At 55.8% G+C, this 15,612-nt stretch overlaps 1 protein-coding gene across 2 annotated transcripts in view; it reads left to right on the plus strand.

Annotated features, from left to right (window-relative positions):
* The first annotated feature begins 834 nt into the window (after nucleotides 1-834).
* The window catches only part of HDAC5 (histone deacetylase 5), a 35,022-nt gene continuing 20,244 nt past the window's right edge, over nucleotides 835-15,612 (plus strand). The window contains exons 1-3 of one of the 2 annotated variants that reach the window (XM_079133469.1): nucleotides 835-991; nucleotides 6,373-6,583; nucleotides 13,150-13,224. In XM_079133469.1, coding sequence (XP_078989595.1) covers nucleotides 6,562-6,583; nucleotides 13,150-13,224 — 97 coding nt within the window. In that variant the 5' untranslated portion in view covers nucleotides 835-991; nucleotides 6,373-6,561. Of the gene's footprint in view, nucleotides 992-6,372; nucleotides 6,584-12,705; nucleotides 13,225-15,612 lie in introns of those variants that run through there. The other variant, XM_079133468.1, reaches the window with a different exon arrangement.

The raw sequence follows: 15,612 nt of genomic DNA on the forward strand, positions 1-15,612 counted from the left end.
TTGAGCTACACCTCCAGCCCTAGACCCATATAATTTTTAATGTCTGTCTGCTATTCCACCGAATGCATGTCCTTACTTCATTTATAAATCCCTTACTGATGGATTTTTAAGCTGTTTTCAATATTTCATGCCATTATAAGCATTCTCTTTCTTTTTAGTCTCATTTTGGACCACAACAATATTGATTTTCTTAGAATGAATGTTTTGTTAGTGGAATTGCTGGGTCACTGACAAACTGTGTAGGTTTAATCACACATATTTAAACTATGTTCCAAGGGGCACTGTGGTGAGGATGGCACCAAAATCAGGGACCAGCAATTTTGTAGGCTCCGGGTCTGCCCTTTTGACTGTTAGCCATATCCTGACGTTCCCCAGGCTTTTCTCTCCCTAGCGCGAATTGGAGACCTGTCCAAGCCACGCAGTCTCCGTAGGGGCTTGGGCTCTTCCAGCCCCTAAGAATCCACCCCAGTTCCCCTCCCCCACCACGGGAGGGCGTGTTAGGGAGTCGTTTAGGCAGGCAAAGATTGCACCATTCACGCTCTGAAAAGGAAGTCGAAGAAGAAGCGCAGGGAACAAAGTCGTACGTCCCAAAGACTGAGCCCCAGCAGCGGATCCTGTCCCTACAGGACTCCTCCTTCCACCACGACTCTCTGGACTCGGATCCCTCGAGCTTAGACTGGTAAGGCCCTTTAAGAAGTTGTCACGGTGGCGCTGCTGGCCCCGCCCCGCGGGGAGGGCCGAGAGAGAGGGGAGGGTTTGGTGGTGGCTGAAGCTGGTGGTGGTGGTGGTGGGGGGGTCTGGGTCTATTTTTAGCTCCGGGTCGGGTCACGTGACAGGAGTGACGTCTCCGAATGTTGTTGTTGGTGGCGGCGGCGAGCGGAGCCGGAGGAGCCGCCGCAAAGATGGAGGAGCCGTCGAGGAGGCGCTGTCGCTGCTGCCGCCGCCGCTGCTGCCGCCGCCGCCCGCGAAGCCGGAGCTCCAGCCGCAGGGGGTGAGCGCACCGCACCCGTCCGGATCCCATCTTCCCCGGCCCCCGGGACGCCCGGCGGCGCCCCCTTCTCCTGCCGTCGCTGCCCGCGGGCTCCCCGCGCGCGCGCGCCGCTCTCCGCGCCCCCCTTCCTTTCTCCCGGCGCCGGGGTGCCAGCTGGCGCCCCCCGGGAGCATCGCCAGCCCAGGAGTCCGGCCTTGGGCTTGCCGCGCGCGCCCCTCCCCACCCCTCGCATGCAGGGGCGCCTTCTCCGCAGGTAAGGGAGGGGCCCGCCTTCCTGTGCCCGGCGCCCCCAAATGGCCTGGGGACTGGCCCGGGATGTCTGACTTGCCCCCTTCCCGGCGGGTTATGTTGCGATGCGGAATGATTTGAGCCCTGCACCCAGATTCTGTGCAGACCCTTCTTCTTTCAACACCCCTTTCTTGGTACTCTGAGGTCAGAGGAGCTGCCCACCCACAGCGCTTCTCCCCATCTCCTAGAACGCCTCCTTGATTTTATGTCCTTGACTTCCCGTGCATGAGGAGGGGTACTGCGGGGGCCCACCTTACTTCTCTCTTCCATTATTCTCACCCTCTCCCTGTGAAGCATTACTGCGTTTGTTCCCACCCTCTTCTGTCTGACACCCTGGAGCTAGGGAGAGAGCTAGTAAATGAATCGGAGCTCCCCCTTCTTGTCTCGGGTGGATGCCCCCCGTTTTTCATACTGAGTCTGTATCTCATGGAGGCAGGAGCTCTGTCAGAGCCTTGTTAACTTGGGGGAGTCTGCTTTTTTACCCCACCCTTCTCTGGGCCCTGGGGAAGATGAGAACTGACTGGGTGATAAGTAATTCATCTGGGAGCCTGGGGGATAGTGAAGAGGGAAGGTGGGCATGCTTCATTTGGAGGAGAAGGTGACTACCTGATATTTCTGCTTTTGGCCTTCTAACATGAGTCTTGTCCCTAGAGAGGAAGGGTAGCAGCTGCAGTTGCTTTGGGGGTTAGTGTGAAAGGGATCCACCACTCTGACAGTGACCACTGTGCTCCTGGGACCTGGAGTTAGCTTTGGAGCTTGGAGATGATGGTGGTGGTGATAGGGATTGGGTTCAGGGTCCAACTGGGAGGGGAAGATGGAGCCAGAGCATAGAAACAAAAGGAGGCAGGGGATGGGAGATTCAGGAGTCCTGGTCAGAAGGACCCCTGGCTAATTTGCCTTGCAGGATGGGATCCTGAGATGGGTCCTACCCTGAGTCTCCTTTTAGGTTCCAAAGGTATAGTCAGGGAGGATCCTGAGCCTCCCAAGTCCCAGACACCAGGACCCCTGAACCTGTGCTCGCTGTAGAGATGATGGGCTGGGCTGGGCTGGGCTGGGCTGGGCTGGGCTGGGCTAGGCTAGGGATGTGAGTGAGCCATGTTGGGGGCTGCTTCCTTCTTCATTCCAATCTTTCCTCCCTTTCCCTCCCTAAACACAAAGCTTGGGCAGATCTTGTTTTGCCTCCTTCTCCTTTTCTTGAATCCTCTCTGCCCTCTTTCCACTTGGAGTTGAATCTGTGCTAAATGTTGATGAGGCAGGTTGGGGGTCTCAGAGTTAGAGGAACAGGCCCCCACATCTCCACTCTGTCCTGGGGTGTGTGCATATGAGGGGCCAGAGACACAAGTCCCAGCTGCAGGTTACCTGGGGGCAAGGATGGAAGAGATGTTCACTCAGTCTGCCTTCCCTTCTTCTCCAGTATATGCCCCTACTTTGGATCATGTTATCTGGAGGGGGCAACCATGTCACATGCCCCACCCACCCTAAGTAGCTGCAGAGACAAAGGTTTGCCTTCCCTTTCCTAGGGGTGGCATCTTAGCTGTATGGGACCTGGGAAAGTGGGGATCATTTGTGTTTCTCCTTGATGCTGGGGAACAGGGAATCAGCCACAGAAGCTGGGGGTAGTGCAGTGGGTGCTGAAGTACCAGCTGCTCTTTAATAATTAATTCTTCCTACTCACATCCCTTCGAGGAGGGCTGTCTGGAACACCGCATCAGGCTCAGCCAGCCTGCTAGAGGACTCACTCCTGTTGGTTGGGGGGGGAGGGAGAGACAGCAAGGGGGGGCGGTTCTTGGCATTTTTGGAGCAATGTCGCTTGCTCATGAATGAAAACCTGATGCAGCCTGTGAGGGGGCCTATTGTAGCTGACTTTGGCTAATTAAACTTTCTCTGCCTTTCTTCTCCCCCACCCCACCTCACCCCAGCCCCAGCCCCAGCCCTTTCTTGAATGGGAACCCTGTCTAGTAGTACTGGGGAGGGGGTATCATTCTGTTTGAGGTTTTAGGGCAAACAGACCCCATCTTCTGCCCTCTGCCGCCGCCTCCTCCCTTCCTCCCCTCCCCCCCTCTTTTTTTTTCTAGAAATAGCAGCCTCCTCCATCTGGCTTGTGCAGATGCCTGGAGCTGCGTCTGAGCAGACAAACAGAAATGGGCCGATTGCAAAAATGAATTTGTCAGCCTGGTGCCTTTTTTCCTCCCCTGTTGCCCTCCCCCTTTCCCTAGTTGGGGGTCTGGACATCCAAGTCAGCCACACTTCGTGGCTCTGATCCTCTTGGATGTCTGTTGGCTCAGCTTGGGGAATATACAAGGCAGTGGACGCTGGAGAAAGTGGCCTGCTGTGGCCACAGTCAGGAAAGGTGAAGAGAAGCCCTGTGTGCCTTTGGACGGAATGTCTGGACTTGTAGCTTTTTGATGCCGTTGTTGGGGCCCATCCTGGACTCACAGCCTTGGTTCAAACTGCTTGGCCCTGCCACCTAAACCTGGGAGCTCATGACTTGGGCCTGCTTCTGTCAGGGTCAGAGCTAGTGTGTTAGGAGAGGGTGGCATGGTAATGCTGGAATCCAGGTTCTGGAGAAGCCCTCCAAGGCACACCTGATGCCCCAGGAATTCAGAGGGAGTTGTTTGAGGGACAAGATCCCTGCAGGGCAACATTGTGAACTAGTGGCCTTTGGGACATTGCCTTACTTCACATCTCCCTTGCTTGTCTACCCTTCTCCTCCCACCCTCTGCCGGACTTTTTTATTGCTCATAAGTGAGGTGGGGATGTCTTCCCTAGGGTTTTTACCCTACCTCCTTCACAGCTTATCTGTGAGCTTGCAGGCTGAGAGGCAGCTGGTTTCCTGCAGACTTCCCTACCCTGCTGTCCTGGCTGGAGGTGGAAGGTGGGTTTGGTTCCTGGAGTGGGGTGGAGGTCTATTTGGAAGAAACAGTTGGCCACTGGGGTGAGGGGAGCAGAGCCAGGGGATCTGCCTACTTAGGTCATCATGGAAGCCAGGCTGCTCATTGGTTTGGCATCCAAGGGATGGATCATCTGGGAGCCACACAGCTGGTCACTGACTGCCTACTGAGACCCTCCTGTAACAATAGTGAGTTTTCTGTAGAGGCAAGAACAAACAGCTCAGGTTGTGAACGTCAGGCTGCCCTCTTTCCCCTTTGTGCCCTGCCCTAGGCAAGAATCTATGCCTGTCCTGCTCAGGCCCTGAACGCTGCTTTGTTCCCAGGGAGTCCTGGCCAGTAAGTGAAAGAAACTCACTAGACTTGAATGGAGGTCAGCAGACAATCTTTGCAGGTAGACAGGGGCCTAGGGTACTGCTGAGCTCCATGGGGTGGGGAGAAACAGTGTAACTGGGTCCTGAGCCCACTGTGAGTTCAAGGAGCTGCTCCCTTCCTCTTCTCCCCGGTAAGTGAGGATCAGCACCTTTAAGACCAGAGAGGCTGGGTGGGTGAGGATGATGGGGCCTGGGGGCTGAGCTTAATTTTTGTTTCACTGGGGTCTGCTTCTCTGGAGTGTTCTGATAAGGAGGGGCCCCTCACTAAGGAGATGGGCTGAGCCTCTCAGGCTGCTGGCAATCGTGGGAATTTCTGAACTTGTGTTCCCCAGCCCACGGGAAAGGGTGTGAGCGGGACTGGGCGCCAGCCCTGGTGTGGGCACGGGCTGAGCTGCCAACCCACGCGGGCCCTGCCAGGGCATCAACAGCCCCACCTTCTGCATTCCTGAGCTTGGCCCCAGCCCTGCGCAGCCTCCTTTGTCCTTAGCCCACACAGGTGCCTGTCAGGAGCCATCTAGCCCCTTCGATCTTGACCCTGAATCTGAAAGCACCTTTCTACAGCCACAGAGTCCAAGCCCTGTGAGAGAGAGCAGGGGCAGCAGGCCCAGGACCTTCAGGTCTTCTCTGTGTGCCCATGTGTATGTGTGTGTGTGTGTTCCTGTGTTCCTGTCACGGATGGCTTCTGGGCTCCAAATGGACCCCACCCCTGGGAATCCTTGATGAGAATGCCAGGCTTACTGAGACTAATCCTTCCAGGAGGTGGGGCTGTCCAGGAGGCAGAGCTGACTGCCTGCTGGAGGCTTGGAGAGCAGGGTTATGGCTTAAACTTCAGCGGCTCTCAGCCTCCTCTCATTGCTTCCTGCTACTCACTTTCATTGGGTATTGGAGGGCCTGCCTTCATTTGGAAGCAAATGAATGAGATCATGTCTGGGTGGATCATGGACTGTTTAGGGATGGGCCTAGGTGGGTGCATGCCTAGTGTCTGAGGCTTGAGGACAAACTGTGGGGCTGGTGGAGGGGAGAGCTGGAGAGGTGGGGACAGCTTGGGAAACCCTTGATCCTGTAGTACATCCTCCATTACTGTACTGTCCCTAGCTATTTTGGGGCCCTTTGGTGCCTTTGTACAAAATGGCAAAAGGAATCCCTTGTTCTGGTGGACTCAGTGTGTGTCAGGCCATGGTTTGGCGGGCAGGGCATTGGAATACAACCTGAGCAACACATGCAAAGCTCTGAGCTTGGGCTCTGAACCCCTTAACCTGGGGGTGCTGGATCTGGGACTCGATGTCTCTGGCTTTCCCAATTCCTGGAAACATACTGTCTTGCCTAGACCCATTGTTGAGTGGGGGAAGACCAAGACAGAAGCAGGTCTCTATATCCACAGTTGGGTGGTACAAGTTCAAAAAATAGGGAGGCAGTGACTCTCCCCCTGGAAGTCCCAGCTGTGGCTCTCCCTTAACTTCTGCCAGGAACTCCAGGTCAGCCCTGCATTTCCCTGCTGCCATGGATAAAGGCCAAGAAGCTCCTGAGCTTCTTCTTTGGTGCATACCTAGTACCACCTCAGGCACCCCTGGTAGTCTCTAATGTCTCCCCACCTGGCAGCAGAAGCTGATATGCTTGAAAAGGAGTTTGTTTGACTGTGACCACTGTAGCCTTTTCCTACCCCTTGGGCACTAGGAACCTTACCAGTTAGGAAGAGAGGTACCAGGGTCTGATCCAGTTCTACTTTATCCTTCTGTGCCCCCAGACAGGTGTAAACTGATCACTCCAAGGTCTCCCTTGATTCCCAGATTCCTGAGTTGGGGGCCTCTAACCCTGCTCCGTCTCTCCCCAGGGATGCCGTTCTGAGTGCCTGACTGCCTCACCCCGAAGGATGGCCTTGGATGGGCATTAGAGGCACGGTGGCCCCGGGCTCCTGTCCCGTCCATCTGTCTGTTATCGTCTGTCTCTCTTGACATCACCGCAGCTCCACCCCCTCCCGTCCCAGCCCCCAACGCCAGCTTCCTGCGGGCCCAGAGCCGGCATGAACTCTCCTAACAAGTCGGGTAAGAGCTGGGAGGTTGGAGAAGAGCCCCCTGGGGCCACTTTGGATGCAGTGGGCTGTGTGGGTTTCCCGCCCAAACAAGCTGACTGCTGGTGTCTCAGCTGTCAGGGAACTTGGGGTCAGGAGTAGAAGAGCATTAAAAGAAAAGGACAGAGGTAGTCCTGGGAATTGATGGCCCTGGGAGGGCACCTGTCCATCTCTGCCCTGAGCCTGCCCTCAGCATGAGAGCCTTTGATCCCTGTTCCTCCTTGCCTTGTGTGCCAGGCTAGGTAGGCCTGCAGGGGGTGTGTACCCCAGAATCTCTCTGGTTGGTCTGAGGTGGTGTTGGAAGTATTTCCCCAGGATAGCTGAATGCTCTGCTTCCTTTTTGTGGTGGCAGCTTCTTTCTTTGCTGGGATGTTTCTCTGTAGTTCATAATTTTTTCTTGGTGGAGGTTTGCTGGGCCTGGGCCTTAACCTCTGCGCTTGGGTGTGGCATTGGGTGGGAGTTGAGGGACATGTTTATGAAGGAGTCTCAACTCTGCAGAGTCCAGGTAGATTCGTCCTCCTCGTCCTCTTGGGCCCTCAACATGGTAGATTTCTAATTTGGGGTCTTCTACTCTGACATTTCACATTCTCTTCTGCTCCTAGGACCCTGCCCAGTGCTGCCAGAAATAGTGTATGGGTGGGACTCGAGGCAGCTTTATGTTGGGGTGGGTCTGGATGTATGCCCATGAGGATGTGTCCAAGTGGCCTGAGCTAGACCCTCAGGAGTTTCCCAGGAGGGTCATGGGTCAGTGTGGTCAGAGTAATGACTGCTTTCTCTCCCTTGACTGTCTCCTGCACAGTCTGACAAGCTCAGAGCCCATGTTGCTCAACTTTAACCCTCCATGGTCCATCCTGTCCCCACATTTTTTTCTTTAGGGGCGGATGGGTACTTTTCCTTCTTCTAGAGATAGGGAAATTGGAGCCTGGGATACAAGCCCATCTGCAGAATGGTCCAGAAGCAGCAGCAGGGAGGAATCCTGGTCACCCCCACTTGATCCCTCCTGTGAGCTTGTGGGCTTCCCCTCCTGTCCTCCTACCTCTGCCCTTGCCTTCATTCAACCCGTAGGGGCTGTGCCAGGTGGGCTCTTGAGCTCTAGCCTCTAGCCTCTTCCTCTTAGATCGGGATGACAAAGGACAGTGGCAGTCCAGTGGATTGTCATCGTTTCCTCCTCTGCCTCAGCTGGACAGTGCACCAGTAGGTCATTTGTGTCTGGCAGTGATGCCAGCTGCTTCATTCCTCTGAACTTTGACGCTGACCCTTCTGGGAGCCATTTCCATTCCCCGCTTCACACGGGAACCCGGTCTAACCTTTGGCCAACAGCACAGAGGCTGCTCGGAGGCATCTAGTAATGGCTTGTGAAGGATATTTCCTAGCTGTAGGGCTTCACTCTCTGGCAGTGAAGGGTTGGATAATCCATCCAGGATAGAAGAAGTTGTTGGGTCACCTTTCCAGATGCTGGTGGTTCAGGTTCCCTTTGCAGCCACTTCTGCCAGAGCTGGTAGGAGCATGGGGTAGCTGGAGGTGTCTCATCAGCTCCAGGATCTAGGCAGGATGGGCTTCTGAGTGGGTCCTGTGGCATTAGCTGTGCCTCCTGGATGGCTTTCCAGCTCCCCCCAGTAGGGGGAGATGCTGTCTTCTGTGTGTCTGGGAGAGAAGGAGGGAGCCCCAGATTGGGAACCTCATTCCCATTTTGAAGCCTGTCGAGAGGCTTCAAAACTGGGGTCTCTGCTTGGGGGCGTCCTCCTGAGGCCCTTCCCAGTGGTTCTGGGGTCAGCTGCTGGGATGACAGCCAGCCTCCACACAGCTCTTCTTTGAGGGGTTTAGCATCTGCTATTCCCTCAACCTCAGCTAGCATCTGGGCCAGGGCTCTGCATGCCCAGTGCCTGGCAGAAGCTTGAAAATCATGTGCTTTGGGACTCTACAGAAGTACAATGAAACCACAAATTGTAGCCCGAGATTGCAGTTGTCCACTTCCCTGTGGACACCTTGGAGAGAGCCCCAAGAAGGAAAAAGTTTGGGGCCACAGGGTGGGGGACAGAGGTGGGAACGATGAGAATGGCTAGTCCCCAGTGATGGGGTGCCACAGCCCCTGAGCACCCATCCCTGCCTAATCTCTCCTCTTTCCCTAGGGCACAGATCAGCAGGGCTGGGGAAGGGCAGGGTATTTTCTGTTTCTTCTGTGTCTCTCAGCATAGGGACTTTTGGTCTGGCAGATCCTTGCTGAGTATCACCAATAAACTCAGCCTGTAGGGGAACAAGAGAATATGAGATGGTCTGTCCCTGCCCTCACAGCAAGCAAGTTAGTGTAAGAGAGTTCCTGGTAAGGGGTGGCAGATGGACACTGAGCTTCTGGACCCACCACCCCTCAGGAGTGGGAACTTATCCACCTACCTCTGGACTGGGCCGCATGCCAGTGTGTGACCTTATCTACCTCCCTCTTTGGCAGTCTTGGGAGTCTGGGCAAAGGCCATTGACGGGACTGCCTACTTCCCTGAGGAGACCATTCCCTAGCCTCTGTCTTCATTCAGGCCTGGCCTGCTCCAGTCATATCCTCTCCTCTGTGCCATTGCTCAGAGAGGGCAAGAGTGTGGCCTTCCATGCAAGCCAGTCTGGATGGGGTCGGGGCCTGGAGGAGATGGCCAGGTTCCTTATCCCCAGTGTCTCCAGGGAGGGAGACAAACTTCATGACAACACCTGTCTGCCCAGCAACTCCCAGAACCCTCCACACTTTCTCTCCTTCCCTTTCCCAGGAGGGGGAGGCAGTTACCCCTTCCCTTCTGGGTGACCAGAGAAACTGGGGCATGGGTATGGGGTGGAGCCAGGAACCAAGGCGTCCTGTCTCCCAGCCCCAGGCTCTGCCTCTGAGCCCCTGGAAGGCAGGCAGCCAGCCAGCCCTGAGGAAGAGAAAGTGGGTCAGTGCTGGTGTAGGGTAGGGGTCTGGGAAATGGACTCCTGGCCTCTGTTCTCCCTACATGGCACACTCTGTGCTCACTCCAGACTGGGATCTGTTCACCCTTCCTCTGCCCCGCTCCATCATTCCAGAGGGATTGAAGGCTTAGGATAGGATGACCAGAGGAGGCAGTGTTAACTGGGAGGGGAAGTGGAAGATGCCAAAGAAGACGTCCATATTTTTCCTGCAGTTCGTTTTACACGAGAGGTCTCAGCTAGCACATAGCTTGGACCTGGCACAGGGCAGCTCCCAGGCCATGCTCAAAGGGCAGGGAAGAACTGGAAGATAGGCAGGCCCAGTGTCTCCAGGGTCCCAGGGTGCTAGGGCCCCTGGCATCTCATAATTTGGGGTGATCCTGAGCCAGCCTTTGACCTTTTTTTTTTTTCGTACTGGGAACTGAACCAGGGGCACTTTACCACTAGTTTAGTCTCCAGCATCCCCACCCCCTTTTTTGAGACAGGGTCTCATTAACTTGCTTAGGGCCTTGCTAAGTTGCTGAGGCTGGCCTTGAACTTGTGATCCTCTTGCCTTAGTCTCTTGAGCCGCTGGGATCATAGGCATGCGCCACCTTGCCAGCAACCCTGGGCTTTTTGACTGCACAAAGCAAGACTTCTCTTCCTATCAGTCGGAATCTCCTGCTAACCTTTTGGACCCCATTAAATGGGAGCTGGGAAGAGCTTAGGGAGCCAGCATTGGACTTTTCCCTCTTCTCCAGCTTCAGAGGGCGAGTAGACCACAATGCAACCCCAGAGGGAGGGGGTGGAGTCACCACTGACTGGGGAGAGTGGTGCTGACTCTGTATGGGGCTCTTGGACCCTATCCTTAGTGTGTGCTCCCTAAGGTTTGTGGGATGGTATGTGGGAACACTGGATGGACAGGGATGGAGAAGAGAAATGAACCACAAGGCAGGGGCTGTAGCAGGAAGGATTGAGGTGAGGCATTAAGAAGACCTTATTGCACTACCTGAATCTCAGAAGAAAAAAAGACATTTGTCACCCTTCCCCCAGACCTTCCTTCTTATCCCCTGGAGGATTCTGGGAATCGCATTGAAGATTCTCTGGCTGAGTCTGACACTTTGCTTCCTACTTCTTGGAAGCTGTATGTTACTGGGAGCTGGCTGCCACTGAGTGCCCATGTCCTGGTTGTTCCTGTCGTTCCTATTCAGGGAGTCCTCCTTTCATAGGTGTCTGATTGCACTGGGAGCCCTGCTTTGAGTCATTATAGCTGGTGACTTCCTCTTCTCCAGAGCAGGGCTCTCCTGCCACACTCTCCTGTGCCTGGGGCAGGGAGAGAAAGCCAGGACAGGGCCAGCCAGCCCTTCTGGTTGCTCTTAGCGTGTGTGGGTGGAGTCCTGGGCTGGGAGGGGCTGCTGCCCCCGGCTTTCTGGGCTCCCTTGTGTCTGCTACCCATCACCCCACTCATAGGGACCTTGGCCCACCCTTCTGTTCTTCTTAAAAGGGTCTAATTGTCCAGGATGAGGATGGGGTAGGGAATGGTAAGGTTCCTATCCCGAGATGTGCACCAGCACCTGCTCTTTGTAGGGCCTTGCTCCATTACCTTTTCCAGCTGAGAAGCTGTGACCCCAGACCCTTGTTTGGTTCCTGGTCACTCTTCAGCAATATGTTCATCTCACCTGTCAAGGGCCTGGGAAAGCCTGCCTCTGCCACCTCCCCTATTGGTGTGTTCCCTCACCTGAGAGAGGAGGACCTTCTGCTGTCCCTGACTGGCAGAAGCTGGCTGGAAAGCCGGTCTCCAGGAGTCACAGCCACCATGTCCTTGGTTGGCCAGCCTCTCTCTCAGGCTCCCTACAGGAGGGTGAGGTCATCCAGTCCAGAGAGAGGACAGGTGTCCCTGGCTCCGTGCCTGGAGTTGGGGGGGGGGGGCAAGGAGGGACCAGGAGGGGCCTCCAAAATAGCAACTGTGACATCACGAAGGGGGAGGGGGATATAGACCCAGGAATAACCAGGCTATTAAAAGGCTCCAGTGAGGTCAGGGGGCCAAGTGGGATCTCTGTACCAGTGGGAGGCACAACCTGGGGAGAAGGAGCAGGCCAGTGGTGGGGAACGGAGGCAGGTGGCACCAGTCCTCATGGTGCACTGGCCCCATGTCCCAGTGGGGCTTAAAGAGCAGGACCCGCTCTGCCAGCCTGGATACTGGCAGCCTAATGACCCTTCCCAGAGAGGTTCCAACCTCCATTCTGATCCTACTTGGGGGCTGGGGTGGGTGGTACTTACTGATAGAAACCCTGGGGCAACTTCCTGCCCTTGCTTACGCTGAGAGCAGTGCAATGTGGTGATTAGATCTCAGGCTTGAGCCTCAGACCTCTCAGCCCTACCACATGAGCATCTGTATGACGGAGGGCAAGTGACTTTAATCGCTCCATGTCTCAGTTTCCCCATCTGCACCCCTCTCCTGAGGTCATCATGCAGAGTAAATGGGGTGATGTGTTATGCTGTTAGCAATACACCTGGCACACTCCCAGGGAAGAGCTGCCTGTGCCGAGAATGGGCAGGTGCTGCCCGGTCCCCTGCCTGGGCTGGGGCAAGGCTTGCGCAGAAATAGCATCCCTGCCTCCTGTAAAGAAGCTGAGCAGCCTTTGGAGGTGACACTCCAGGATGGGTGGGAGGGGACTGCCCCTTAATTGCTGTTTAGGGGCCTCCCTGCTGGTAAGGGGGTGGAGAGGGTACCTCCCAGCTCTGCAGGAGAGCAGAAGTTAAACAGACCCCCAGGGGGTTATTAGGACTCCAGGGAAGGTGCAAGTGTAGGCCAGGTGGCCATGTCTGTCACCCTTTTCCCAACCCTTTACCTGCTCTAGATAGCAAAGGAGAAGATAGAGGATTGAACCTGGCTTCTTGGTCTTTCCCTTGCTTGCCAATAAGCAGTAGCCAGAGTGGCTCTCAGACGCATGGGTACCCCCGCCTGCCTTCTTCCCCAGCCCAGCCTCTGGCCACCCAGCTCTGTGGCCTTGGCCCTGAGTGCAGGCCCTCTTCTGTCCCCCTCCCCCTCGCCTGGCGCTTCCTCCTGGGGTGGAACGCGCCTCCCCCCATGGGGCCTCCGCCAGGCCCGGGCTCCTGGCAGCCGGCCGGCGGCTCCCTGAGCATGCTCCACCTATTTATAGACAGGGCCCTCCCCCAACTGCTATTTCAGTCTCCTGCCAGCTGCCGGCGGCTCATTCGGGAAGGAGGAGCAGGGAGCCGGGCCCAGAGCTGTCACCCTGGGCTGGGAGGGAACACAGAGAGCCCGCCTGCCTACCGAGCTACCCTTCCTGTCCCCGAGCACTCAGCCATACCCAACTCCTGAGGACAGACCAGTGGTCGATGCTCCTGTAAAAGAGCAGGCTTGCAACTCCCTGGGCCTCCAGGCTCCCGCTATCATCAGGAGTGCCCAGGCCGGATGAGGCACCTCCCTGCCTTGGGGAGCCCGGTGACAGTGGCCTGAGGGAGTCCCTGAACAGCCAGTCCATTCCAACCACCTTCCCCTGGTTGGCTCCCGCCTCAGGCGGCCACTCCTGGGCATGCTGCTGGTGCCCAAGGCGCAGGGGCTGGTGGAGATGCTGCAGACCATCTATGAGACAGAGTCCTGTTTCTCAGCAGATGGCATGTCAGGCCGGGAACCATCCTTGGAAATCCTGCCGCGGACTCCTCTGCACAGCATACCTGTGGCAGGTAAGTGCCTCTGTGTCCCCACCTGCCCTCTGCTGTTGGGCATCCTTGTGTCTGGGCTGAGCATCCCACTCCAAGTCCTGCCCAGATTTTCCTGCTTTGGTCTTTCTTGAGGGCTCTGCTGAGCATCCATGAGATTGTGCTCCCAGGAATGACCTCCCTGCCAATGCCCCTGCCCTCCTTGCCCAGAACTGTACTTCCACTGTGCCTCCCAGCTGCACTCTGCTGCATCCCTTCCATCCCTTTTGCCTCTGGCAGGGTTCGTCTCAGCTGCTGGGGGCTGGGGCTTGCTCTAGGATCCTGGCCTAGTTGGCACCGTGGTCAGAGGAGAAGAAGTGGGTCAGTGACCTGTCTCCAGGCTGCCTGATCCCTGGTTTGGGCAAGGAGAGAATCTCATCTGTGGTATCCACAAGCATGAAAGTACTCCAGCTCCTCTGGTTTGGTCTTTGGGGTGGAAGTTCAGGTACAAAGACTTTGCGAAATCCCCAATTAGAAGTCTCCTCTGGATGCTTGGTGAGGAGGCTGCTGCATTTGTGGTAGATTAGGAAGAGACCGGGGAGCTTGCTGCCTTAGCTTCTAGCTCCCCCTTAGCTCTCCTCTTCCCAGGTTGGTTTACTCCCACCTCCTGAGAATGGAGAGGTGTTACTTTGGGTCAGGTGGGCTTGAGGACCCTTAATTCTGCCACCTTCTCAGCAGGAACTTTTTTGGCTCTTGGCTGGGGGTGGGGTTCCCCAGAGCTGTGCCACTCCTTCCCTCACTCCCAGGGACCTGTTGGCAGCATCAGGCCCTTCTGGCACAGCCTTCCCACCAAGCCGGCACCACAAGATGCTTCCTCTAGGGAGGGGCCTGCTGGACCCATGCCCACTTGGCCCCTCCTGGCAGTGGCTTGGCACTCATGAGAAAGAGAGAGAGAGAGAGAGAGAGTGTGTGTGTGTGTGTGGTGGGGAGTACTTGTCTCTGGATATGTGGGTGTGAATCCCAAGGTTTGGATTAGAAGGTGAGAGCACCTGTGATTTGGCACTGACCTGCCCAGGGATGAGGTTGTAATGGAACTGGCGTATGTCAGAAGATGAATGTTTTGGGAAGTTTTGAGAAAGCCTTGGAATATGATTTGCCATCTGCCTGGACAGGGATGCCCAATGCAGTGTCCTAGTAAAGGGGCATAGCTCTGGAGACCAGTCCTACAGAGAGTGTCCACACAGACCTCTTAATGGAGGCATGAGCCTGGGGCTAGCCCTGCAGGGACCTCTGGGATGGGGCATAATACTGTGCCAGTCCTGCAGGGTACCCACCCACCAAGACCCCTGGGATGGGATTAAAAACATAGAGGACTGGTTCAGGGTCCTAGTCTAATGGAACCTCTAAAGCTCCAGCTAAAGACCCTCCCTGACTTCTCCCAGCCCCAGCCTCTGGGACTCAAGTGGTCTCCTGCAACACAAAGGACTGGGGGTAACTGCCTGTTTGCCATCTGTCCACCTTCCTGTGCTGGCCCTACCTTCCCTTCCTACCAGTAGCAGCCAGCAGTTGGCCCAAAGTTTCCTCAGCTTGTTCACTCACTCCCTTTAAAGTTAGATCCCTGAAACCTTGCAGATGTGTTCTCCAGGCCTACCTGCCCTGGACAGACCCCAGCTGACCCCTTTCTCAAGACCCCTGTCTTCCCTTCACTGCCTGGCCTTCTGAGCTACAGCTCGATCCATGCTGGCAGGAGGAAGGTGTGAGTCACTCCAGCGGCTCGGGCTCAGGGAGAGGGCTAAGAATGTAAGAATGTTCCCCCTGAGCAACTCTGATGCTGTGTCTGTGACGCGGCTGGGGACAGATATAGGCCTGGAGCTTGGCTGTGTTTTTTTTTTTTTTTTTTTTTTGGACTCTGGAATGTAAATAGATGTTTCAAATAGAAACACTTTAACCTTTGGGTTAAAAAAAAGTCCACCCCAGATAAACACACCATGAGGGCCTAGGCAGCCTTGTGTTTCCCTCCTGTCCCTATTCCCCTCCCCCTTCTCTCCATCAGTCTCCAGACAGGATGCAAAAACCTGTGGCTAAAAAGGCAGGTGTCCAGGGATGCCTTCTTGGATGGTGTTTGTCACCCAGGCCTCCCCATCCCAAGGGATTGGAGAAAGGAGCCTTCCAGGGTGGTGCCTCCCTGCCACCTGCAGGGAACTCTATTTTAGGGGTAACCTTTGCTCTCTGGATTGTCTCGTTAACTGCCAGTGCCCAGCACCTACCACACAGTACCTGGCACCTGAATGAATGAATGCTGTGTGAGGGGGGTGGAGTCCAGGACTGCTGGCAGGGTTCCTGGGTTCTGTTCTGGAGTTTGGACCTCTGTGTGAGAGACAGCTACAGCAGGCCACCTCAGTGGGTGAGCCAGAACCTCAGCCCATGAGAGAC

The sequence above is a fragment of the Sciurus vulgaris genome (assembly GCF_902686455.1).
Source record: "Sciurus vulgaris genome assembly, chromosome: 3".
In the NCBI taxonomy this organism is placed as follows: Eukaryota; Metazoa; Chordata; class Mammalia; order Rodentia; family Sciuridae; genus Sciurus; species Sciurus vulgaris.